The 27,528-nt window shown below is 41.2% G+C and overlaps 1 protein-coding gene across 17 annotated transcripts in view; it reads left to right on the forward strand.

Moving 5' to 3' along the window:
• Nucleotides 1–27,528, forward strand: part of nrxn1a (neurexin 1a) — a 294,437-nt gene that overhangs the window by 259,658 nt on the left and 7,251 nt on the right. For 11 of the 17 annotated variants that reach the window (XM_061931896.1, XM_061931900.1, XM_061931901.1 and 8 more), the window contains 4 exons: nucleotides 1,815–1,996; nucleotides 6,259–6,430; nucleotides 7,151–7,240; nucleotides 8,155–8,465. In XM_061931896.1, coding sequence (XP_061787880.1) covers nucleotides 1,815–1,996; nucleotides 6,259–6,430; nucleotides 7,151–7,240; nucleotides 8,155–8,465 — 755 coding nt within the window. The remainder of the gene's footprint in view (nucleotides 1–1,814; nucleotides 1,997–6,258; nucleotides 6,431–7,150; nucleotides 7,241–8,154; nucleotides 8,466–27,528) is intronic. The other 6 variants (XM_061931907.1, XM_061931909.1, XM_061931911.1 and 3 more) reach the window with 1 other exon arrangement.

Consider the following 27,528-nt stretch of genomic DNA (forward strand, 5'->3'; position numbering starts at 1 on the left):
CAAGGGGGGGTGATCCCGGGATGCAGAGACGGGAGGCAAGTTTGAAATACAAAAAATAATATATTTAATAAGTCCAAAATTGTAACAAAGAGCGATGGGGCAAAAAGTGCACACCATGTATATTAACAAAAACAGGTTCCTCAGTGGTTGGCAGGGGGGAGGCCCGGGTGCACCAAGTACTGCATAAAGTCTTTGTTGCCTCAAGGAGGCTAGGGAACAAACACAAAGAAGTTAGCAATAACAGGACAAGGGAAAGCAACGTACCATGAGGCGAAGTAGGTGCATGCACGTGCGGAGTTCAGGAAACAATGACCAGCAAGGTCAAGCTGTAGGTGATGAGCTTAAGTACTGGCGGGCTAATTGCGAGCAGGTGTGTCACCAGGTCCGCACCTCGCCGAGGATGAATCACTAAAACACAGGTGCAGACAACAGAGAAGGCAGGAACACACTAAAACACAACACCGCGGGCCGCACTACCATTGAATTTTCATGTTAAGGTGCGGGCCGCATGTCTGAGACCCTTGGTTAATACATAGCACAAAGCAAAAAAAAAACTTCGTAAACAGTGTTATTTCATGTTAAATTTCAAAAGATTTTTGTGGCTCCCATTGTTTACTTTAATTTGTGAAACTGGTCAAAATGGCTCTTTGACTGGTAAAGGTTGCCGGCCCCTGACCTAGATTCTACCACAGAAACGAACAAAATACACTCATTGAAATCGTTAGTTCAAAGCTATTTTCAGTTATGTCGACACATGTCAGCCAAATACAAGGGTTGTCGACTTAAACAGGCTTATACTTTTTTTTTTTTTTTTTTTTTTTTTTTTTATTAAATCAACATAGAAAAAAACACACGATACACTTTCAATTAGTGCATTAACCCCCAAAAAAAACCTCCCTCCCCCATTCACACTCATACACACCCACTCACACAAAAGGGGTTGTTTTTTCTGCTATCAATATTCTGGTTTCCACAACATGGACAACACTTCTGCAAGGGACACAACACAACACAGTCCCTGAAGCACACTTGATTGTTTGTGCTGCTGGTCCACTAACATTTTCATTTAATTACTTTTTTTTTTTCTTTTTCTCTCCCTTATGTAATTATTTTTATATTGTTTTACTTTCCCTTTTATCCAAAAAAATATTTATTTATCTTATCTATAAAAAAATAAAATAAAATAAAATAGGAAAGAAAGGACCTTATCTTCACCAGACCTTGTTGTAAATGAAATTAGCTTCGTTTAAAGATTTTTTTTTTTTTAAACCAGGTCCAGTCCAGATAATATCCAAGTCGGGTCCAGCAACACACACCTTCATTCATGTACACTGAGAGAGAAAAAAACAAAACAAAAAACAGAAAATTTTGGAACACAGCAGATTGCATATAATCTATAAACAAAATTACATTTTCAAAACAAAAACAAAAAAAAAATGTATGTTATGTTCAGGTCACTAAAAATTAGGGAATACAACAACAGATAGCATATAATCTATAAACATAATTACACTTTCAACATAAGCCTTTGAGGACTTGCCATCTTTTTTTAATGTTTTTTGGCATCATTATCGTTTTCAACCATGTAACTTTCTAAAGTTAAAAAATACTGAATAAATGTTTTAAAGAAAGTAATACTAAGTGAATATCTGTTTTTGGCCTTAAAAATAAACCTTTTACCGAGTACTATAATTAAATTGATTAAATCATGATTGTCAATGAACTCTCCCAAAATAACAGAAACCACATCAAGCTTCATAAACAAACCAATCCTTAAACAGGCTTATACTTTTCTTTTTATTTCTACACGCCAGCTGGGACAACGTACATCTTCGGGCGCGACGGTGGCACGGTGACCTACACTTGGCCCCCGAATGAGCGTCCCAGCACCAGGGCGGACCGGCTCGCCCTGGGCTTCAGCACGCAGCAGAAGCACGCCATTCTGCTGCGCGTGGACAGCGCGTCAGGCCTAGGAGACTACCTCCAGCTGCAGATAGTAAGTGTGCAAGTTGCTCGTTACAGTACGCTGTAGAACAGGAGTGTCCGATTTTTTTGAAAAGTCAAAGTATGCGGGGGACATTTTGATATTTTTTAAATTAAAAACTAAATGTTAAAAACAGTTACGATATATATTTAAAGACAAAAGGTTGTCAGCTTTGTGTTATAGGTGCTTAAGTATCTTATTAGTTACAACATTTCAGCTTTTTCTCATTACATTCTGATTTTTTTGCTCTTTTATTTTATTTTTTTTTAATATATTTACTCTATTTTTTTCCCTGCAAGAATAGCAACGACATCATCAGCAAATACGATATGTACAAGTATTATACAAAAAGTGACAGCAAAGGAGCATTTAGTGAAGTAACACAGAAATGACAATGAACATTATTGCACTACAAATGGAGCAAAAACAAATATCATTAGAAATCGCACTATTGATAATGAATAACAATAATTACCTCTATTATCAATAAGCACAGTTCATCAGCAATATTGTATTGCTGATCATAAGTTATGTTTTAATCAACTAACTAACTAAACTATTTTTTTCCAGAGTTTCCAAAATAGTAAATCAGGGGTGTCTAAAGTTTTTCCACCAATATAATTTTTATAAAAAAAAAAAAAAGAAGAAGCTAAAAACAGACATACACAGTACAGGCCAAAAGTTTGGACACGACCTTCTCATTGAATGCATTTTCTTTATTTTCATGACTATTGTGGATTGTCACTGAAGGCATCAAAACTACGAATGAACACATGTGGAGTTATGTACTTAACAAAAAAAGGTGAAATAACTGAAAACACGTTTTATATTCTACCGTATTTTTCGGACTATAAGTCGCAGTTTTTTTCATAGTTTGGCCGGGGGTGCGACTTATACTCAGGAGCGACTTATGTGTGAAATTATTAACACATTAGCGTCAAATATCAAATAATATTATTTAGCTCATTCACGTAAGAGACTAGACCATACTTGCCAACCCTCCCGAATTTTCCTGGAGACTCCCGAAATTCAGCGCCTCTCCCGAAAACCTCCCGGGACAAATATTCTCCCGAAAATCTCCCGATTTTCAGCCGGAGCTGGAAGCCACGCCCCCTCCAGCTCCATGCGGACCTGAGTGAGGACAGCCTTTTTTTATGACGGGAGGACAACAGGGTGACAAGAGCTAAATCATCCAGACTAGAGATAAATTGTATTATTATGTTTATCTTACCTAAAAATAAATATATTTATTAATTAAAAAAAAAAAAAAACTAAATACGTTTTTACTATATTTTGCTTAAAACATCAAAATTAATTGTATTTTTATTTGTATTTTTTCGTGACTCCTTATTACATCCAGCCATAGAATTATACATTAAAATAAACATATTTGAAATAATTGATTTTAAATTATCATAATAATTCATTTAAAATGACCATATTTAATTATTAAAATAATTGCTTGTTTATCAACAACTTTAGCATTTTATTCATTACATTTTGAAACTCTCAGAAGCCAAGTTATGTTATATTCCTTAATATTTATTTATGCAAGTTTGAAGTATCAATTATCTAAACACAGTTTGTTTGCATATTTTCAGGATGTAGATATATATATATATATATATATATATATATATATATATATATATATATATGTATGAAATACTTAACTTGGTGAATTCTAGCTGTCAATATACTTCTCCCCTCTTAACCACGCCCCCAACCACGCCCCGCCCCACCCCCGACCAAGCCCCCTCCCCTCACCTCCCGAAATCGGACGTCTCAAGGTTGGCAAGTATGGACTAGACGTATAAGATTTCATGGGATTTAGCGATTAGGAGTGACAGATTGTTTGGTAAACGTATAGCATGTTCTATATGTTATAGTTATTTGAATGACTCTTACCATAATATGTTACGTTAACATACCAGTTGGTTATTTATGCCTCATATAACGTACACTTATTCAGCCTGTTGTTCACTATTCTTTATTTATTTGAAATTGCCTTTCAAATGTCTATTCTTGGTGTTGGCTTTTATCAAATAAATTTCCCCCAAAAATGCGACTTATACTCCAGTGCGACTTATATATGTTTTTTTCCTTCTTTATTATGCATTTTCGGCCGGTGCGACTTATACTCCGGAGCGACTTATAGTCCGAAAAATACGGTAGTTTCTTTAAAATAGACACCCTTTGCTCTGATTACTGCCTTGCACACTCTTGGCATTCTCTCGATGAGCTTTAAGCACACCTGTGAAGTGAAAACCATTTCAGGTGACTACCTCTTGAAGCTCATCGAAAGAATGCGTTCACATGTGTTCATTCATAGTTTTGATGCCTTCAGTGACAATCTACGATGTAAATAATCATGCAAATAAAGAAAACGCATTGAATGAGAAGGCGTGTCCACACTTTTGGCCTGTACTGTATATTTAAAGACAAAATTTGGTGTCAGATTTGTGTTATAGGTGACTAAGTGTATTGTTATCAATTACCGTATTTTTCTGAGTATAAGTCGCTCCGGAGTATAAGTCGCACCGGCCGAAAATGCATAATAAAGAAGGAAAAAAACATATATAAGTCGCACTGGAGTATAAGTCACATTTTTTGGGGAAATGTATTTGATAAAAGCCAACACCAAGAATAGACATTTGAAAGGCAATTTAAAATAAATAAAGAATAGTGAACAACAGGCTGAATAAGTGTACGTTATATGAGGCATAAATAACCAACTGGTATGTTAACGTAACATATTATGGTAAGAGTCATTCAAATAACTATAACATATAGAACATGCTATACGTTTACCAAACAATCTGTCACTCCTAATCGCTAAATCCCATGAAATCTTACACGTCTAGTCTCTTACGTGAATGAGATAAATAATATTATTTGATATTTTACGGCAGGGGTGCTCACACTTTTTCTGCAGGCGAGCTACTTTTCAATTGATCAAGTCGTGGGGATCTACCTCATTCATATATATAATTTACATTGACTTATTTATGAAATATATGTTTTTGTTAACAAGTTAAAGGTGTTTAATGATAATGCAAGCATGTTTAACACATATAGTTAATATTGTTAACAAATTAAAGGTGTTTAATGATAATACAAGCATGTTTAATACATATAGTTAATATTGTTAACAAGTTAAAGGTGTTTAATGATAATACAAGCATGTTTAACAGATAGTTAATATTGTTAAAAAATTAAAGGTGTTTAAATCAAATCAAATCAAATCAACTTTAATGATAATACAAGAATGTTTAATACATATAGTTAATATTGTTAACAACTTAAAGGTGGTTAAAGATAATACAAGCATGTTTAACACATATAGTTAATATTGTTAATAAGTTAAAGGTGTTTAAAGATAATACAAGCATGTTTAACACATATAGATTCCTTTCTTTCATGAAGACAAGAATATAAGTTGGTGTATTACTTGATTCTGATGACTTGCATTGATTGGACAGTGGTGCTGATAACGTCCGCATTTTTGAATGGAGGAGAAAAAAAGTCCTCCTTTCTGTCCAATACCACATGAAAGTGGTTGGTTTTTGGCATCTTATTTGTCTAGCTTCCGTACTCCTTTGTATACACTTTACAAGAAATACATTGTCGGCCAACTCCGTAGCTTGCTAGCTTGTGCACGCCAGCTTTCTGAGACTCTTATTTTGTTAGCGCAACTGTGCAACTGTGCAGTCGGTCTTTGGAGTTTTGACGACAGGTACGGCGCCAGAGTCTGTTGAAATAAAGTGTTTCTCGCCTTCCAGTCGGTAATTTTAATGAGCTGGCAGCAGCCAGCGTCATCTCAGAAGACCCTCGGGTGCCGTGAATGTCAATCAAGTGACGAAAGTGACGTCATAGTGAAGATTTATGATCGCTCATTTTTAGGACTATTTTTTTAATGCCTGGCTGGTGATCGACTGACACACCCTCCATGATCGACCGGTAGCTCGCGATCGACGTAATGAGCACCCCTGTTAATCATTTCACACATAAGTCGCTCCTGAGTATAAGTCGCACCCCCGGCCAAACTATGAAAAAAAAACTGCAACTTATAGTCCGAAACATACGGTATTAGTTTCGAAATTTCAGCTTTTTCGCATTACATTCCGATTTTTTGCTCTTTTTTTCTTACATTTTCATTCTTGTTTTTTTTTTCTTGACAACATGCTGCAGGCCAGCAAAAACTGGGGCCTGTTGCAGAATTTCTATTCACATTTTCCCCTGTAGAAGCCACTCATGTGCATTTTCCCACTCAGGACAAAGGCAATATCAGAGTCGTGTTCAATGTGGGCACGGACGACATCAACATCGAGGAGAGCTCCAAGTTCGTCAACGACGGGAAGTACCACATCATCCGTTTCACCCGCAGCGGGGGCAACGCCACCCTGCAGCTGGATGACCTGCCCGTCATCGAGCGCTACCCCTCAGGTAGGCCGGCGCCCAAATCCTCCTAGCGCCACACACCGGCACCCGGCAGGGGGCGGAGCTAACCACACCTTAGCGTCAGAGATGAGAAATACGATTGCAGCTTTGTTTCATGTTATTGTCTATGAAATGTGTGAAACTTTTTAAACCATAAAATGAGACAGCTTGTATGCTAGACAGCCATGTTATGCTTAAATAGTGTTAAAAGGTAATATTTAATTCAGTGTTTTTTCCTCATCATAAAAGAAAATAATAACAGTTGGTGCATTTTTGGGAAGAAAAAAACAATAGTTTAAAACCATGTCATATGTTTAACTAGTGAGTAAAAGTAAGAAAAAAAGTTTTTATGTATTTTGTTTTCCTTTTGTTCTTTTCTATTCCATTTAAAGTGTTAATCTAAGGTAGTCGATAAAATGCTAGTTGTTGTGAGGTGTGTGTGAGGGTTCTTCCTGTATGTAACAATAAACCCATATGTAACATTATTTCCCTGTGCTCTTGCAGATGGTAACCCCTGAAATGTCTCTTTAAATTAAACCCAATGAACAGAGAGTAAGAGTCCGCTCACTGGAAACCCCGTCATCAGTGAATTACTCTTCTCCCAGCTTTATGCTAACAATGAGCAGACCATTACTTTCTTTTCATTGCTGTTCTTTTTGTATCCAGCTCCTGTACCACGTTTGGATGATGCGTAATTACTACTGTGTTTTCATCTCTAAATTAAAGGCAACATTGATAACGAGCGCCTGGCCATCGCCAGACAGCGAATCCCCTATCGGCTCGGTCGAGTAGTTGACGATTGGCTACTCGACAAAGGTAAAAACCCTGATTAAAATTCCTTAAAAGTTGTCAGCTTAAAAAGATTCAATATGAAGTCAGTGGAGTATATTATCTTGTGCACCATCAACTAACATCTAAAACTCTAAATCCATAACTAAGTATTTAAAAGTTTGTAGTGTGTAATACTGTGTGAACTTGTTAGTGTGTATCTGATAATATCAGGTTAAAGGGACGATGGAGAGATTTAAATGTGAATAAATCAGAAAATAGCAAAGAAGTACTGATAAAGTATGTTTGATTAATGCTGGTAAATTGTTTTTGTGTATATATATATATATATATATTATTGTCAAATTGTTAAAATGGTGTAATCCAATTAAATGTACTGTGACGTGCAAGAATGATGTAAATTTGAAATGACAAAAGTTTTAGTTCTAAACTTAAGCAAAGCTCCTTAAATGCAGTTAGCCTCTAGTCCCTTTAACGACCTGTGCATGCCTCTCAGAGCTGTTAGCAGACTACTTCTCCACATCTCTGTTTGCCTGTCTGTCGCTCCTTCAGATTACTCTGTCGTGCCGCACCGCCATCACCATAGCAACCATCTGTCAGCCCCATCTACTCGGTGGCCCCTCTGACTCCTCTCATCTGCTGCATCTTCCTCCTCCTCCTCCTCTTCATCGTCCGTTTCTTCACCACCCCCCCCCCCCCCCCCCCACTCCTCTTCCTCACTCTTTTCTCTCTGAGTCTCAGTCCTGTCCACGGTTCTCCACAGCTTCTTTTCGCTCTGCCATGCTTCATCTATGCCATCCTCTCACCATGGCTTGGGGGTGCTGGATTGTGTAACGCTCAAACACTCTTTTCTGTGTGTGACTGTGTCTGCGTGCGTGTCCTCCTTCCTTCCTGGCGTGTGTGTGTGTGTGTGTGTGCGTGTGTGTGTGTGTGTGGCGCAGGTCGCCAGCTGACCATCTTCAACAGTCAGACCACGGTGCGCGTGGGCGGACGCGACCAAGGCGCCGCCATGTTCCAGGGCCAGCTCTCGGGCCTCTACTACAACGGCCTGCGCATCCTCAACATGGCCGCCGAGGGCCACCCGCACATAAGGGTGCACGGCAGCGCCCGTCTGGTGGGCGACATGCCGTCGTCCTCCATCACGCCGCAGTCCAGCGCCGCCGCTGGGGGCAACCGCTCTGACTCTGCCCCCTCCATTAGCGACGTCACCACTACCACGGCCACCAACAGGAAACAGGGCGCCACCCAGCAGGTCAGTTGGATTCACATTTTCTCTTCATGTCCAAGCTCATGAAACCTGTGACATCCTACTAAATATTACAAATTGTAGTACCGTATTTTTCGGATTATAAATCGCAGTTTATTTCATAGTTTTGCTCCAGACTTATACTCTGGAGCAGGGGTGGGCAATTAATTTTTACCGGGGACCGCATGAGCAACCAAAACACTGCTGGAGGGCCACACCGACAATATTTCAATTAAATTCTGCTGAAATTATTTTTGATATACCGTAAGATAAATAATCCATCCATCCATCCATCTTCTTCCGCTTATCCGAGGTCGGGTCGCGGGGGCAGCAGCCTAAGCAGGGAAGCCCAGACTTCCCTCTCCCCAGCCGCTTCGTCCAGCTCTTCCTGTGGGACCCCGAGGCGTTCCCAGGCCAGCCGGGAGACATAGTCTTCCCCACGTGTCCTGGGTCTTCCCCGCGGCCTCCTACCGGTCGGACTTGCCCTAAACACCTCCCTAGGGAGGCGTTCGGGTGGCATCCTGACCAGATGCCCGAACCTCCTCATCTGGCTCCTCTCAATGTGGAGGAGCAGCGGCTTTACTTTCAGCTCCCCCCGGATGACAGAGCTCCTCACCCTATCTCTAAGGGAGAGCCCCGCCACCCGGCGGAGGAAACTCATTTCGGCCGCTTGTACCCGTGATCTTGTCCTTTCGGTCATAACCCAAAGCTAATGACCATAGGTGAGGATGGGAACGTAGATCGACCATTAAATTGAGAGCTTTGCCTTCCGGCTCAGCTCCTTCTTCACCACAACGGACCGATACAGCGTCCGCATTACTGAAGACGCCGCACCGATCCGCCTGTCGATCTCACGATTCACTCTTCCCTCACTCGTGAGCAAGACTCCGAGGTACTTGAACTCCTCCACTTGGGGCAAGATCTCCTCCCCAACCTGGAGATGGCACTCCACCCTTTTCCGGGAGAGAACCATGGACTCGGACTTGGAGGTGCTGATTCTCATCCCAGTCGCTTCACACTCAGCTGCGAACCGATCCAGTGAGAGCTGAAGATCCTGGCAGATGAAGCCATCAGGACCACATCATCTGCAAAAAGCAGAGACCTAATCCTGCAGCTACCAAACCAGATCCCCTCAACGCCTTGACTGCGCCTAGAAATTCTGTCCATAAAAGTTATGAACAGAATGGGTGACAAAGGGCAGCCTTGGCGGAGTCCAACCCTCACTGGAAACATGTCCGACTTACTACTGGCAATGCGGACCAAGCTCTGGCACTGATCATACAGGGAGCGGACTGATAAATAATAATAATTTAATTCAACCTAACTTAACTTTATACAAAAGCAGATTGCTTTTGATGGTTTTATTTTTAACACTGTCTTACACAACACTTCCTGATGTATAATACAATGCAAAAATGTCAATTTCTGTCACTTTATCCTGCATCTTCTTTAAAAGTCCAACATTTTTCCCCGTCAGATTTGGACAACCATCTGTTGTCACACCTGCCAGCTTGTCCCATTTCAGTCCTAACATGTCCAAACACGCATTTACCTATGTCAGGGGTCGGCAACCTTTACCAGTCAAAGAGCCATTTTGACCAGTTTCACAAATTACAGATAACAATGGGAGCCACAAATTTTTTTTGAAATTTTAAATGAAATAACACAACTTAAAAAGTATCTTTTTTGCTTTGTGCTATGTATAAACCAGCGGTCTCAGACAGGGGCGCCGAAAAGGAGGGGTAAAGGAGACGGATTCTAGGGGCCCATGATGGAGGGGGGTCCAGAGAGGCCCCTAATGATGATGAAATTATAATACAGAAAAAATAATGACACTGTGTTGGGGGCCCTGTAAAGATTCTTTTCATGGGGCCCAAAATCCCTAGCGGCGCCCCTGGTCTCAGACACGCTGCCCATACCTTAATATGGAATTTGATGGCTGGTGCGACACGCGGGTTTTATATGAATGACGCTTGACGGCGTCACGCGTGCCGTGATGATACAGCATATAGCACCCACTACAACCAGCGTGCCTGATCAGCTACACGTTGTATGGGGCAAGGCATACTTGGTCAACAACCACACAGGTTACACTGACGGTGGTGGTATAAAAAAAAAACTTTAACACTCTTACTAATAATGCGCCACACTGTGAACCCACAGCAAACAAGAATGACAAACACATTTCGGGAGAACATCTGCACCGTAACACAACATAAACACAACAGGACAAATACCCAGAATCCCATGCAGCCCTAACTCTTCCGGGCTACATTATACACCCCCGCTACCAAACTCCGCCCACCTCAACCGACGCACAGAGAGGGGGGGTTGATGTGTGAGGGAGCAGGGTTGGGGTGGGGGCGGGGTTTGGTGGTAGCAGGAGTGTATAATGTAGCCCGGAAGAGTCAGGGCTGCATGGGATTCTGGGTATTTGTTCTGTTGTGTTTATGTTGTGTTAAGGTGCAGATGTTCTCCCGAAATGTGTTTGTCATTCTTGTTTGGGTTTGGTTCAAAGTGTGGCGCATTATTAGTAAGAGTGTTAAAGTTGTTTTATATGGTCACCGTCAGTGTAACCTGTGTGGCTGTTGACCAAGTATGCCTTGCTGTCACGTACGTCTGCAAGCAAAAGATGCATACTGCATAACAAGGGATCGGGCTGGCATGCTGTTAATACAGATTGTAGAGGGCGCCAAGTGCTGTACCATCATGGCACGCCCTTATTATAACGGTAAGGGTGAAAATCGGAGAATATTAATCCTGGGAGTTTTCTGCGAGAGGCATTGAAATCCGGAAGTCTCCCGGGAAAATCGGGGGGGTCGGCAAGTAAGCTGCTGATCCGCATCATAGTGATCAAAGAGCCGCATGCGGCTCCGGAGCCGCGGGTTGCCGACCCCTGACCTATGTGAACAAGTCATTACCTGTGGTTGTCTTTTTAATTGACTGCATGGCTGCCAGCTACTCCGTGATTTGAAAGTCTGCAGTTATCCCACGTAAGAAGATGAGCAGCTAGGTGGTGTCACGTACATCGCAGCTCTCATCCAAAGCCAGTGAAAAACAGTCAAAGTCGGCCATTCTGTTCTTCAGCTGAAGCTCCAAGTTTCCAGCGATGGTCTCAACCCGCCTCGTTACAGTGCGTCGGGAGAGTGACACGTTCTCAAATGCTCCCCTCTTCTCCGGGCATATCAGCGCGACAGAGTCCAATAAGCACTCCTTAATAAACTCTCCGTCAGAAAACGCCTTACTTTTTCTGGCAATTTTGTGAGAAATGACGAAACTTGTCCTGACAACTGCATCTCTGGGGGTGTGAAATTTGGCAAAAAGTCCTTGTTGGGTTTGCAGTTTTACCATCAACGCATCAGCCTCCCTTGCGCGCGCTTCATCAGACAGATTCCGGTATTTTTCCTCGGGCTTCGTCATGTAGTGGCGATTCAAATTATATTCTTCAAACACAGCAACCTGTGTACCACACATTAAGCACACGGCTTTACCTTTAATTTCTGTAAAGAAATACTTGGCAGTCCATGTCTTGTTGAAAACACGGCATTCGTCATCAACTTTTCTCTTTTTAGCATCTCGGGGGTAACCAACAACTTGTCGCTGTGCACCTTCACTCACAGGTGACACACGGACATACGCCCATAAATAACACTTTTCAAAATAAAAGCAGCACAGTTGTATTGCACGCACGACATAGATGTTTTTTTAAATTTATTTTGTAATTTGTGATTGCCGCTGTTCACATTCACTCACAATCGCGCACGAGCATAGTCCACACGGAAGTAATACAAATAACGCTTTTCAAAACAAAAGCAGCACCGTTGTATTGCACACTCGACATAGATACTTTTTAAAATGTATTTTGTAATTTATGATTGGCCTCACGAATGCCCAGGTCTACTCAGGAGCGACTTATGTGTAAAATTATTAACACATTACCGTAAAATATCAAATAATATTATTTATCTCATTCACGTAAGAGACTAGGCGTATATCAGCAATCGTCACACACACACGTCAACCAATAAAAATTTGGCAGGGGCGGGTCATGGCAGAAGTGCATTGTGAAAAAAAAGATGCTACCTGTTACTACCTACTTACCTATGAAAATTGATCATTTCAACATTGGCGGTAACTTATAAAAACTGAGAAGGGTTGAACAAAAATGGCACCGAAAAGGAAATCATAAACTGCAGGTTACAAGCTGGAAGTAGTGAAATATGCAGCAGAAAACGGCAATCGAGCGGCAGAAAGAACGTTTGGAGTAAGCAAGAAACTTGTAAGGGACTGGCGAAAAATTTCCCCAAAAAATGCGACTTATACTCTAGTGCGACTTATATGTTTTTTTCCTTCGTTATTACCGTATTTTTCGGAGTATAAGTCGCAGCGGCCGAAAATGCATAATAAAGAAGGAAAAAAACATATATAAGTCGCACTGGAGTATAAGGCGCATTTTTTGGAGAAATGTATTTGATAAAAGCCAACACCAAGAATAGACATTTGAAAGGCAATTTAAAATAAATAAAGAATAGTGAACAACAGGCTGAATAAGTGTACGTTATATGAGGCATAAATAACCAACTGGTATGTTAACGTAACATATTATGGTAAGAGTCATTCAAATAACTATAACATATAGAACATGCTATACGTTTACCAAACAATCTGTCATTCCTAATCGCTAAATCCCATGAAATCTTATACGTCTAGTCTCTTCATACTTGCCAACCTTGAGACCTCCAATTTCGGGAGGTGGGGGGTGGGTGCGGGGGGGGCGTGGTTGGGGCGGGGGCGTGGTTGGGGGCGTGGTTAAGAGGGGAGGAGTATATTTACAGCTAGAATTCACCAAGTCAAGTATTTCATATAATATATATATCCCTGCGACCCCGAAGGGAATAAGCGGTAAAAAATGGATGGATGGATGGATGGATATATATATAAGAAATAATTGACTTTCAGTGAATTCTAGCTATATATATATATATATATATATATATATATATATATATATATATATATATATATATATATATATATATATATATATATATATATATATAGATAAAAGAAATACTTGAATTTCAGTGTTCATTTATTTACACATATACACACACATAACACTCATCTACTCATTGTTGAGTAAAGGGTTGAATTGTCCATCCTTGTTCTATTCTCTGTCACTATCTTTCTAACCATGCTGAACACCCTCTCTGATGATGCATTGCTGTGTGGCACGCACAAAAGTGCTTTCATCAAATGCACTAGATGGCAGTATTGTCCTGTTTAAGAGTGTCACAACATTGCTGTTTACGGCAGACGGACTGCTTTACTGTAGACGTTCTTTATATTGTGGGAAAGCGGACTCAGGTCCGCATGGCGCTGGAGGGGGCGCGGCCTCCAGCTCCGCCTGAATTTTGGGAGATTTTCGGGAGAAAACTTGTCCCGGGAGGTTTTCGGGAGAGGCGCTGAATTTCGGGAGTCTCCCGGAAAATCCAAGTATGAGTCTCTTACGTGAATGAGCTAAATAATATTATTTGATATTTTACGCTAATGTGTTAATAATTTCACACATAAGTCGCTCCTGAGTATAAGTCGCACCCCTGGCCAAAGTATGAAAAAAACTGCGACTGATAGTCCGAAAAATACGGTATATGTATATATATTTTTTTTTTACTCCTTTTTTTTTTCATAGATACACATTTTTTCCTGTCAATGTGGCCCCCGAGTCCAAAATAATTGCCCAGGCCGGATGAAAGAAACAGAGTGAACACTCTTGTCTGACTCCACTATCTTTGAGTGGCATACACACACAGAAGCATACATGTCAGGTAACCAGTAAAAATCATCTGGCTCATGCCCAAAACCTAACCCCATTTCGGACGTTTCCTACAAATTTCATGGAGATTTGTCCATAAATGTTTAGGTTATGTTGCCAGCTAACTAACAGACAACAATGACATCATCTCCTGGCGGAGGTAACGATAGTGGTGCGTCTTTAAATGCGTGCATCATTCTCCATTCTGCACAATCAGCAGCTGCACAAACATGCTCTCCTGCTCCACTGAAGCTGTCGAGCTCTTTGAGCGTCCGTCCGTGTGGTGCAGCTCTGTGGAATAATGTGTTACTTCCCGCCTGCCTGCTGCTGCACCGAAAAAGATTTTCTTTTTCCTCACTCGTGCAAGTTGCCATGGAGATAGCGAGCCCCGCTACCTGCTGCTGCTGCTGCTACTCACCTCCCTCGCTCGCCCGTGCAGACTTCCCCCGAGCGACTCTCTCCTCTGTGTACCAACCGCTAGCTTTTTCGGGCATGAATAATAGATGCTGTGAGCTTGGCCTTAGGCATCAATAATGGATAGCAGATCTGGATGGATGACGGGCGCCGTCACCCCCTTTTGACACCACCCTTGCATCTGAGTTTTACCCAAAGTTCTCCCGCCGCTGAATACAGAAACTAGGTCAGGCCTGCGAAATGCTCTATACTGCAGTGCAGTGGGCCTTTCTATCACCTCCAAACTCTTGTTTGTCTCACTAAAGAGCAGGATACAGCTCCACCATCGGAGGGGCCGGCGGTTGTTGCCTGGCAACCAGAACCCACGCAGAACGCGAGCACACAGGTGGACTGAGTAGAGTACAATTGCGGCATCCTTGCATCACTGGAGAGCTATCCGCGTTTAAAGAGAGAGAGAGTGTGTGTGTGTGTGTGTGTGTGTGTGTGTGTGTGTGTGTGTGTGTGTGTGTGTGTGTGTGTGTGTGTGTGTGTGTGTGTGTGTGTGTGTGTGTGTGTGTGCAACAAGGAAAAGTACCTTCCATATGAGGACCGGTGAACAAGTGAGGACATAAATCATGGTCCCAATACGGAAAACCATTGCATCTAATAGAGAATGTCTCATTTGCACCCCTGGTGGTGAATCTATCAAATTAGGGTGGTCCCAAAAAAATTGACTGTCAACATATGAAATAACAAGTGTGTGTAAAAAAATTGAAGTGCTTCCCCTCTGGCCAACATATGTAATAACAAGTGTGTGTAAAAAATTGAAATCCCCCCCCTTTGGCCAAAATTTATAAAAAATAAATAAATATGTATGTAGAGATTAAATTAACTCAAATCAGTCTTTTTCTCACAATGTGTCGACTTTTTTCCTATAAAATTGGGTACAATTTCTCATATTCTTTCTGTTTCTGTAATATTGCAATATTTTCTCGTAAAATTATTACTATTTTATGTAAAATTATAACTTTTTAATGCAAAAGGGTGATATTTTTCATGTAAAATTCTGACTTTTATCATAATATTGCCAATGTTTTTGTTGTTCTTGTAAAATAGTAAAAAAAAAAAAAAAAAGTTTATTAAATTATGACTTGTCAGAATTTTGCCAAGAAGAATTCCGATTATTTTTATAATATTGCCCAAATTTTAAAGTTTTTTATACAATTGTGACTTTTGTCGAGTAAAATTGCGACTCTTTTCATAAAATTGCCACAATGTTCAGCTTTTCTTTTAAAATTGCGACTTTTATCATAATAGCAGAAATGTTCTTTTATTATAAAAATGCCAAAATTCTAAGTTTTACTTTGTGAAATTGTGACCTTCTCCTTGTGAAATTCTAACTCAATTTTTACAACAAGCTTTATTATATTTGCATAGTACGTATATATTATTAATGTTGTAAATACAAATCTTTACATATCTAGAAAGGGTGGTCCTAAAGAGGTAGGCATTTTTCGGAGGTCTCAAGAAGGTAAAAATACAAGAATGTGTGTGTGTGTGTGTGTGTGTGTGTGTGTGTGTGTGTGTGTGTGTGTGTGTGTGTGTGTGTGTGTGTGTGTGTGTGTGTGTGTGTGTGTGTCTTTTTTTGTTATCCTTGCTTGATGAGAGGATTAATAATGCATGCTTGTTTGAGTGTTGATGCTGGAGGCTGCAAGTCACACGCGTTGCGTTGGTCCTGATGCTGCCCGCTATGTTTTATATATTGATGGCCAACACTGTCGGAATAAAGCGCAGTCTCATAATGATACCTGATTGGCTTTCGGGAGTCAGCTGATCATTACAAGCGCTCCTTTTCCGGAGATACTTTCCGCCTTGCTTACTTTTCACTTTTGCATGGTTTTTTTGTGTGTGTGTTGTTTTTTTTTTTTACATCCATCACCCCCCACCTCCTCTTCCTCTTCCCCCGCCCCAGCTCGCGCCTCCCCCTCCCTCGCCGTGATAGGCTGTTAACGCAGGCGCCTGTATGATCTATCTCACCATCTGCAGTAGTAGAGCCCGCTTCCTTCCTCTCTCGTCTCGTCAGCGTCGCTCCATCCTGCCTTTTTTTTGCCATGGAGCCCGTCCGGCCGCTGTAGAACCGCTCGTGCGTTTGTGCGTGACTTCCATTGGCCAGCGAACAGGACAAAAGTGTGTGAGGACCATGTGCGAACTAGGCAGTCAGGGAGGCTTGGACGGTCGTTGGCATTGCTCGGCTGCTCAGGTAGAGATCCTTTTTTTTTTCCCCTTTCCTCTTCCTTAACTTCAGGCGGCGAGGGAGGGGCAGAGGTGTGTTTACATCACCACATTTTAAATCGATCTTCCTGTCCTGCTGGCGTCCACACGGTGGTCAAGTTTGTCCCTGTCGAAATAAGCGGCTGTCGACAGAACCAAAACCGACAATTGCACATTTACTTGTGACTTTGTCCATAACCAATAATGGAATGGGTTTTTTAAACCTATCTGTGCACATTTTTGTTTTGATTCTTTTCTTTTCATACAATATTTTATACCGTGGTGTCCAAAGTGCGCTCCGGGGACCGGATTCGCGGCCCGCAGCTATTTTTTTAAAAGGCCCGCAGCACATTCTAAAAATACTATTTGTTTTTATTTGTTTATTTGAAGGACAATGTGCCGATATCCGATATTGTCCAACTCTTAATTACCGATTCCGATATCAACCGATACCGATATATACAGTCGTGGAATTAACACATTATTATGCCTAATTTTGTTGTGATGCCCCGCTGGATGCATTAAACAATGTAACAAGGTTTTCCAAAATAAATCAACTCAAGTTATGGAAAAAAAATGCCAACATGCATACTTGCCAACCTTGAGACCTCCGATTTCGGGGCGTGGGGGGGGGGGGGGGGGGGCGTGGTCGGGGGTGGGACGGGGGCGTGGTTGAGGGGGGGAGGAGTATATTGACAGCTAGAATTCACCAAGTCAAGTATTTCAAACATATATATATATATATATATACATACATATACATATATATATATATATATATATATATATATACATACATATATATATATATACATCCTGAAAATATGCAAACAAAACTGTGTTTAGATAATTGATACTTCAAACTTGCATAAATAAATCTTAAGGAATATAACATAACTTGGCTTCTGAGAGCTTCAAAATGTGATGAATAAAATGCTAAAGTTGTTGATAAACAAGCAATTATTTTAATAATTAAATATGGTCATTTTAAATGAATTATTATGATCATTTAATTATTAATTATTTCCAATATGTTTATTTTAATGTATAATTCTATGGCTGGATGTAATAAGGAGTCAGAAAAAATACAAATAAAAATACAATTAATTTTGATGTTTTTAGCAAAATATAGTAAACATTTTTTTTTTTTTTTTTTTTTTTTAAATTAATAAATATATTTATTTTTAGGTAAGATAAACATAATAATACAATTTATCTCTAGTCTGGATGATTTAGTTGTTGTCACCCTGTGGTCCTCCCGTCATAAAAAAAAAAAGGCTGTCCTCACTCAGGTCCGCATAAAGGTGGAGGGGGCGTGGCCTCCAGCTCCAGCTGAAAATCGGGAGATTTTTGGGAGAATATTTGTCCCGGGAGGTTTTCGGGAGAGGCGCTGAATTTCGGGAGTCTCCCGGAAAATTCGGGAGGGTTGGCAAGTATGCCAACATGGCACTGCCATATTTATTATTGAAGTCACAAAGTGCATTATTTTTTTTTAACATACCTCAAAACAGCAGCTTGGAATTTGGGGCATGCTCTCCCTGAGAGAGCATGAGGAGGTTGAGGTGGGCGGGGTTGCGGGTAGCGGGGGGTGTATATTGTAGCGTCCTGGAAGAGTTAGTGCTGCAAGGGGTTCTGGGTATTTGTTCTGTTGTGTTTATGGGGATGTTCTCCCGACATGTGTTTGTCATTCTTGTTTGGTGTGGGTTCACAGTGTGGCGCATATTTGTAACAGTGTTAAAGTTGTTTGTACGGCCACCCTCGGTGTGACCTGTATGGCTGTTGACCAAGTATGCGTGGCATTCACTTGTGTGTGTGAAAAGCCGTAGATATTATGTGATTGGGCCGGCACGCAAAGTCAGTGCCTTTAAGGTTTATTGGCGCTCTGTACTTCTCCCTACGTCCGTGTACACAGCGGTGTTTTAAAAAGTCATAAATTTTACTTTTTGAAACCGATTTCCGATATTACATTTTAAAGCATTTATCAGCCGATAAAATCGGCAGTCCGATATTATCGGACATCTCTACTAATTTCCATCTGTAGTTCTTTTATGGCGCATTTAACATCCACAATTAAAATTACACGGGATTGAAAATACACAACAATATCAAAATGACATAATGATAAGCAAATATAAAATAAAAGTACAATACATAGAGGGGTATGTGAGTTACAAATCAGAAGGCGGTCAAGTTACAGTATTTTAGCAGCTTCATTTAAAGTGCAGAAGTATATCGAGTGCCGCAGTTTTTATCAAAGTCCACATAACACAGCATACAGTGCAGTAGCCATCAGATGGTACCCATAAGAGTATCTGTGGAGGGGGGGCGTGGCCTGCGGGCCTGCTGCAGAACGGGGAGTTGCCAGGACCGGCCTCGAAGACAGAGACAGGTGCGTGGATGGCCCAGGTGGGCCTTGTTATCTAATCACCTGTCGCCATTGTTAACAGCAGCCGTGATGAGACGAGTAGTCGGAGTTGGAGGTGCTGCTGAGCAAGCAAAAGACTTTACACTATTCCATGAAAATAAAACAGTGTTATACCCGGAATTCCTGGCTCTCCTGGCAGTGTGTGGTGGTCTGAAAAACCCACTAGAGGGCAACCTCTACATTTGCATGTCTCATCACGGCTGCTGTTCATAAAGGCGACAGGTGATTAGATAACAAGGCCCACCTGGGCCATCTACGCACCTGTCGCTGTCTTCGAGGCCGGTCCTGGCAACACCCTGTTCCGCGGCAGGCCCGCAGGCCACGCCCCCTCCACAATATCATTCAATAGCCATTGGTACTGCATACGTAAACAAGTGTGCGATGTTACACGATTAGACTGGTGCTCTGGTGGCCATCAGACTGCTCCCTCTAGGGTATCATTAAGCTATTACTAAACAAAAACAACGTAAAAAGCGGGATAAAAGAGCAAACAGGTGTAATGTAACGAGGAACAAATTGCAATATTGACATGAGTACACACAAAGCTTTTTACTTTAAAACTGTCATTGCTCAAAAAATAATAAACATAATTGACGGATAGATTTGAATTTGATCTGGAGATTTACGCATTAAAAGTAAAAACTAAATTTATTCATATGACTTATTTTTAACACTTTTACTATTGGGGGACTTTTGGATCGTCGAGACCTTTAGTCTGATTTTTTTTCCTAATTGTCGTTGTTCAAAAAAAATTATGATTTATCAAAATCAATGTTCTACAAGTTTAAGGCTCCAATTACTTCACATCAAATATTTCAATTAGAGAATTTTTTTTGGGGGGGGGGTGATATTGCATATTTTTTGCTTTTGCCATACAAAAAGGGGGTGATGATTGACAAAAAGGGCATAAAACGTTAAAGAATGAAAACTTTATGTCAACGGATTAAGAAAATCTTTCAATAAAATCAATTTTAAAAAAAATTGGTATAATCCAGGTTCAAACTGCCATGCTTTTATTTTGAAGTGGACTTTGCACTGAACAGGAAGACAATGTGTGCACTAGTGAAAGGTGAAACGATACTTAAGTGTCGATGTGTTATGAAACACAAGCAGTGCGACTGTGTCCCTCGATACTTTTGATGTGTGCGTCACTTTAAGAAAAAAAACATGTGATCGACTGTGAAGCACCAAAGTGTGTTCATCAGGAAGCCGTGCTTTCGTGTTTCTCCGAGTGACAGCTTGTACTGAAAGAAATCGGAAGACTTGCGTGCTGCGTTTGACGTTGTTTTTTTGTTTTCACCGTCGCTCTAAATGATACTAAGAAAAAGGAAAAACTTTTGAAATGTAGGATCATTTTGATCCTGTAGCATCAAATACGGTAAATGTTTTTCTTTTCCTGTTTATTCTTTGGCTGGTTGACAAAAGTCGCGCGTCGCATGTTCCTTTATGCACAGATAAAAAAAAAAAAACTCAAAATCATATATTAGCTGTTAATGTTATTTGCAGGTCAAATGTAGTGACTTTATCAAACACCAAGACCGTATCACTACAGTGTCAATACAGCCAGTAAGTGTGCCACACAATCACTGAAGCATCACTTACACATCATTTGAACTGATACGATACCAATTTCTGGTACCTGGCAATCGCTACCGGTACTTTAACAGAACCAACTTTTGGTACTTTTATGTGTGTTAATAAATATTGTTTTTGATAATAATATAACATTTTTTATTGCAGCATTTAAAAGTGAGCTGATTATGACAACTGCTGTATAGATGTTATAGCTTGTTTTACTACCATCATATTATCATTTGCATGTGTGACATTAAGTTGCAAGTCCAAGACGTTAGATGGCAGTAGTTCATGGTCTATGTTTTGTTTTTGTTTTTTTGTTGCGCCCTAAAAAGTGTTAATACTGTAAGTGTTGTACTTATTACACACCGGCTGTTTGTTATCTTGGTTGTAGTTTTCATTAACAAATTTGGAGGTGTTGAAATCGCCATGTAAAATTGCTAATGCTAACCAGTAGCATATAAATAGCAAAGCCAATGTATATTAGCATCAAGCTAACACTTTTTTTTTTAAGTTATTACTATTATTGGGTTGGGGAGGAGATCTTGCCCCAAGTGGAGGAGTTCAAGTACCTTGGAGTCTTGTTCACGAGTGAGGGAAGAGTGGATCGTGAGATCGACAGGCGGATCGGTGCGGCGTCTTCAGTAATGCGGACGCTGTATCGATCCGTTGTGGTGAAGAAGGAGCTGAGCCGGAAGGCAAAGCTCTCAATTTACCGGTCGATCTACGTTCCCATCCTCACCTATGGTCATGAGCTTTGGGTTATGACCGAAAGGACAAGATCACGGGTACAAGCGGCCGAAGTGAGTTTCCTCTGCCGGGTGGCGGGGCTCTCCCTTAGAGATAGGGTGAGAAGCTCTGCCATCCGGGGGGAGCTCAAAGTAAAGCCACTGCTCCTCCACATCGAGAGGAGCCAGATGAGGTGGTTCGGGCACCTGGTCAGGATGCCACCCGAGCGCCTCCCTAGGGAGGTGTTTAGGGCACGTCCGACCGGTAGGAGGCCACGGGGAAGACCCAGGACACGTTGGGAAGACTATGTCTACCGGCTGGCCTGGGAACGCCTCGGGATCCCCCGGGAGGAGCTGGACGAAGTGGCTGGGGAGAGGGAAGTCTGGGCTTCCCTGCTTAGGCTGCTGCCCCCGCGACCCGACCTCGGATAAGCGGAAGAAGATGGATGGATGGATGGATACTATTATTATTATTATTATTATTACTATTATTTTTAGTCAATTGCTGCGTTGGCATTAGATATTGCAACATTACCTGGAGGTAGTGTGGCTGAGTCCGCTCTCAGTGCTGCTGGGGTGATCGCCAAAGTGCAAATGCGTGGCAGCAGGCGCAACCCAGGTACTAGCCGTGCCAGCAACTTGAGGGTTGCAGGTTTGATCCCCGCTTCCGCCATCCTAGTCACTGCCGTTGTGCCCTTGGGCAAGACACTTTACCCACCTGCTCCCAGTGCCACACACACTGGTTTAAATGTAACTTAGATATTGGGTTTCACTATGTAAAAGCGCTTTGAGTCACTAGAGAAAAGCGCTATATAAATATAATTCACAATTCACACATACTGTAATCTGGCATGGATGGATTCTATGTGAATCGGTCCCCGGTAGGATTCGGTACCCATCATTATAGTGTGCATGTTTTATTGTTGTGTACGTAATAAGTAATTATCTTGTTGCTTAGCAATAATGATGAAGGTAGCAATTCTCCACCTGAGACATTTCATGTCGACAAACGTGGTCGACCATACTTGTCAGCAGTGATGGGCAAGTGACTCGTAAAATGTAACAAGCTAAGCTACAAGTTACTCTCGATTAAATGTACCAGGGGAAGCTATCCCTGGAGAATTGTAGCAAGCTACACTACAAGCTCCACGGCAAAAGTAGCTTGCTACATTTAACAGCATTTCTATCTATGGGCCTACATGTATAATATCAATGTTAACCTCTTAAGGCCCAAGCTGGGGGTTTTTTTTACATGCTTTTTTTTATTTCTCTTTGCTATTTGGGCTTATTGGACCCTAATTAAAATAAAAACTAACAATCTTCTTTTGATATGATGTACTTAGTCCATAAGTACACAAACGTGTACTTCATGTTTAGTGACATGCTAATTCTTATTTTTACCCTTTTTTTTTCCAAATTCCATTGTATGTTATACTCTTCTGACACCACCAGATGGCAGTATAAGTGTCCACATAAGCGACCCAATTCAGTAGTGTACACGATTTTGTAAATAAGAGCTAAAAGGTGCTGTCCACGCATGTGGCCACTAAGGCCTTTCGAGGTTTGTAACTGAGAGTGTACAAATCCTTAATATTAACTATCTGTCATTTAGCTGGGGACACCCTACAACTACCTCTAGGGGTCCCCACACCTCACTGTATTTATTTATTTAGTTTACCTTTTCTTTGGCCCACCCCTATAATGTCATACATTTTCTCTACCATAGTAAAAAAAAACAGCATCTATCTATATCGTGCCCAAAAAAGCAATGACTTGTGTGTTGTTTGGTAACAGTTGGTTATTGTTATGTGCAGTAAAACTTTTCATGAACTCACCTTAATGTGTGTTCCTAAATTTGTGTTGGACGTCTTAGATGTAGCGAGGAGTTATGCTTTTGGTTTACAGAGTAAACAACTAAAAACTAAGGTTTGGGGCATTGTTTTCTCTAAACGCATACATTTGTCTAAATATGGCCAAGAACACGCATTACTGTCGGTTTCCTACACGTCATTTTAATTAGAGATGTCCGATAATGGCTTTTTTGCCGATATCCAATATTCCGATATTGTCCAACTCTTAATTACCGATTCCGATATCAACCGATACCGATATATACAGTCGTGGAATTAACATTATTATGCCTAATTTTGTTGTGATGCCCCGCTGGATGCATGAAACAATGTAACAAGGTTTTCCAAAATAAATCAACTCAAGTTATGGAAAAAAATGCCAACATGGCACTGCCATATTTATTATTGAAGTCACAAAGTGCATTTTTTTTTTTTTACATGCCTCAAAACAGCAGCTTGGAATTTGGGACATGCTCTCCCTGAGAGAGCATGAGGAGGTTGGGGGGGGGGGGGGGGGGGGGGGGGGGGGGTGTATATTGTAGCGTCCAGGAAGAGTTAGTACTGCAAGGGGTTCTGGGTATTTGTTCTGTTGTGTTTATGTTGTGTTACGGTGCGGATGTTCTCCTAAAATGTGTTTTGTTTGGTGTGGGTTCACAGTGTGGCGCATATTTGTAACAGTGTTAAAGTTGTTTATACGGCCACCCTCAGTGTGACCTGTATGGCTGTTGACCAAGTATGCCTTGCATTCACTTGTGTGTGTGTGAAAAGCCATAGATATTAGGTGTTTGGGCCGGCACGCAAATGCAGTGCCTTTAAGGCACGCCCCCAATATTGCTGTCTGGGTGGAAATCGGGAGAAATTCGGTAGAATGGTTGCCCCGGGAGATTTTCGGGAGGGGCACTGAAATTCGGGAGTCTCCCGAGAAAATCGGGAGGGTTGGCAAGTATGACTGGGAGAAGCAACTGCTCTGTACTTCTCCCTACGTCCGTGTACCACTCCCTACAGCGGCGTTTTAAAAAGTCATTAATTTTACTTTTTGAAACCGATACCGATAATTTCCGATATTACATTTTAAAGTATTTATCGACCGATAATATCGTCAATCCGATATTATTGGACATCTCTAATTTTAATCACTAAAGGAAAAATGTAATCTGTGGGAGAGAATCCCTCCGCCATTTTTTTTGGAGTGGTCAGCTTGAAGCGTCCCTCTGTCTCGGACTCCCTTGTTGTCATGTGACATTAATCCGTGGCTATTGTGATTTTGCTTACTAGTTTCCATGACCCGCCTTATCTTGCCTCTGATTGGCCAGTCCGTAATGTCTCTCCCTCACTTTAGCTAATTGTGACTCATCATACGAACACCAACTAATCATCATGGGTTTTCTCATACAGTATGTATGTATGGATTCATCCGGGTCTTTGTATTTGCTCCATATTGTTTTTTGGCTCCCAGTCCATTTTCTCTCTATGTATCGTGTAGCTTTGATGTAAGATACCTAGCTCGACGGGTCTAAAAGTAGCTAAGCTACAGGAAAAGCTACTTTTTTTAAAAAGGAGCTAAGCTATCACCTACCAGGGGTGTCAAACTCATTTTAGCTCAGGGGCCGCATGGAGGAAAATCTGTGAACACGCGGGCCGGATTATTAAAATCATTGTGTGAATGTGAAATGTGAGTGTGAATGTTGTCTGTCTATCTGTGTTGGCCCTGTGATGAGGTGGCGACTTGTCCAGGGTGTACCCCGCCTTCCGCCCGAATGCAGCTGAGATAGGCTCCAGCACCCCACCGCGACCACTAAAGGGACAAGCGGTAGAAAATGAATGGATGGATGGCATTAAAACTAAAAAATAAAGACAATTTCAAATTGTTTTCTTTGTCTTAATTTGGCCAAAAATACATTCTGAAAATATTACAATAAAAATATAGAAAAAACTACCGGCAGCGGTAAAGTTTAGATCCATGAAGGAAAGAAGAAAGTGAATGAATGTTTATAACTGAATACATTTATATATGCATAAAAATTTGTTTTCATTTGTTTTTTTGTTTTTTTAATGAATTAAGTAACGTTTATGACAACCTTTTTCCAAAACACAATATAGAATGTGAGATATAACAGGTTAATGCTCATATTTATCATTTGTTTAAAAAAAAAAGGAAAAAAAAGTGGAACCCCAAAAATTAACTGTGGGACCCCATTTTTATGACTTGATGGGGTCTGAAAATTCCTAGCGCCAACACTGACGGAGTATTGTTTTCTTTTGTATTATTTTTTTTAATGAATTAAGTAACATTTATGACAACCTTTTTCCAAAACACAATATAGAATGTAAGATATAACAGGTTAATGCATATATTTTATATATATATTTTTATGTGAGACCCCATTTTTATGACTTGATAGGGTCCCTGGTACCCCATTATGAAAATTCCTAGCGCCAACACTGATGGAATATTGGTGCGTGCAAAACAGCAGCAGGCAGCTGTGGCCTGCGGGCCGCTTCTAATGCTAATCAATAGAGATGTCCGATAACATCGGGCTGCCGATATAATCGGCCGATAAATGCTTTAAAATGTAATACCGGAAATTATCGGTATCGGTTTCAAAAAGTAAAATTTATGACTTTTTAAAATGTAGGGAGAAGTACAGAGCGTCAATAAACCTTAAAGGCACTGCCTTTGCGTGCCGGCCCAATCACATAATATCTACGGCTTTTCACACACACAAGTGAATGCAAGGCATACTTGGTCAACAGCCATACAGGTCACACTGAGGGTGGCCGAATACACAACTTTAACACTGTTACAAATATGCGCCACACTGTGAACCCACACCAAACAAGAATGACAAACACATTTCGGGAGAACATCCGCACCGTAACACAACATAAACTCAACAGAACAAATACCCAGAACCCCTTGCAGCACTAACTCTTCCGGAACGCTACAATATACACCCCCCGGTCCTCCCCCCCAACCTCCTCATGCTCTCTCAGGGAGAGCATGTCCCAAATTCCAAGCTGCTGTTTTGAGGCATGTTAAAAAAAATAATGCACTTTGTGACTTCAATAATAAATATGGCAGTGCCATGTTGGCATTTTATTCCATAACTTGAGTTGATTTATTTTGGAAAACCTTGTTACATTGTTACATTGGGGCATCACAACAAAATTAGGCATAATAATGTGTTAATTCCACGACTGTATATATCGGTATCGGTTGATATCGGAATCGGTAATTAAGAGTTGGACAATATCTGCAAAAAAGCCATTATCGGACATCTCTACTAATCAAATATCATCCCGGGATCTGGCCTGCGGGCCTTGACTTTGACACATAGGACCTAGCCACTGGAAAATGTAGTTAAGCTACGTAGCTTAGCTACATGTAGCTTGTTCCTGACCGTCCCTGCACGCGATAGAGTCGGACTTGACAAGCCGGTCCACATAAGCGTGTGCCACAAATCAGAGCAAGACCCCACTTAGTTTGTGTGTAAACTCTCTTATCAAGCTTAAATTGGCATTTGTTCACAGCTGGCTCAGACGGCCCCCAAATCCCTGGAAGTACTAGTAATTGTTGGACGGCAGCAGAGCTGTATCGATCGACTGGTCGGGATCCAGAGGCGGCATTTGTCAGCTCAGCGGGCACGGCTGATTGGGAAGGAGTCCGGCGTCAGTGGGCTCGTATTTCTGTTGTTGAGAAGGACATGAATAAAGTTGCACGGCGAGACACGCCCGTAGTACGAGCACTTTGCTGCTCTTTCATTGCGCTGCCTCTCTGCCAGCGTCTACTGCAATGCATCACAATCCAATTTTAATTTAGTGCTGGCACAGAGCGCCCGCTGTGTATGCACACACACACACACACGCCAAAGCGTTTAACAGTAGGTTATGAATATTCCCAGCATTTTTAATGCTATAAAACCCCCCCACCCCCACGAGAGTATTCCCTTATTTTCATTCCCCTTGTCATTTTGAGCAGCCTGAACTTGGCGTTACCATGGCAACAGGAGCA

Source organism: Nerophis lumbriciformis, linkage group LG39 (assembly GCF_033978685.3).
Source record: "Nerophis lumbriciformis linkage group LG39, RoL_Nlum_v2.1, whole genome shotgun sequence".
Lineage (NCBI taxonomy): Eukaryota > Metazoa > Chordata > Actinopteri > Syngnathiformes > Syngnathidae > Nerophis > Nerophis lumbriciformis.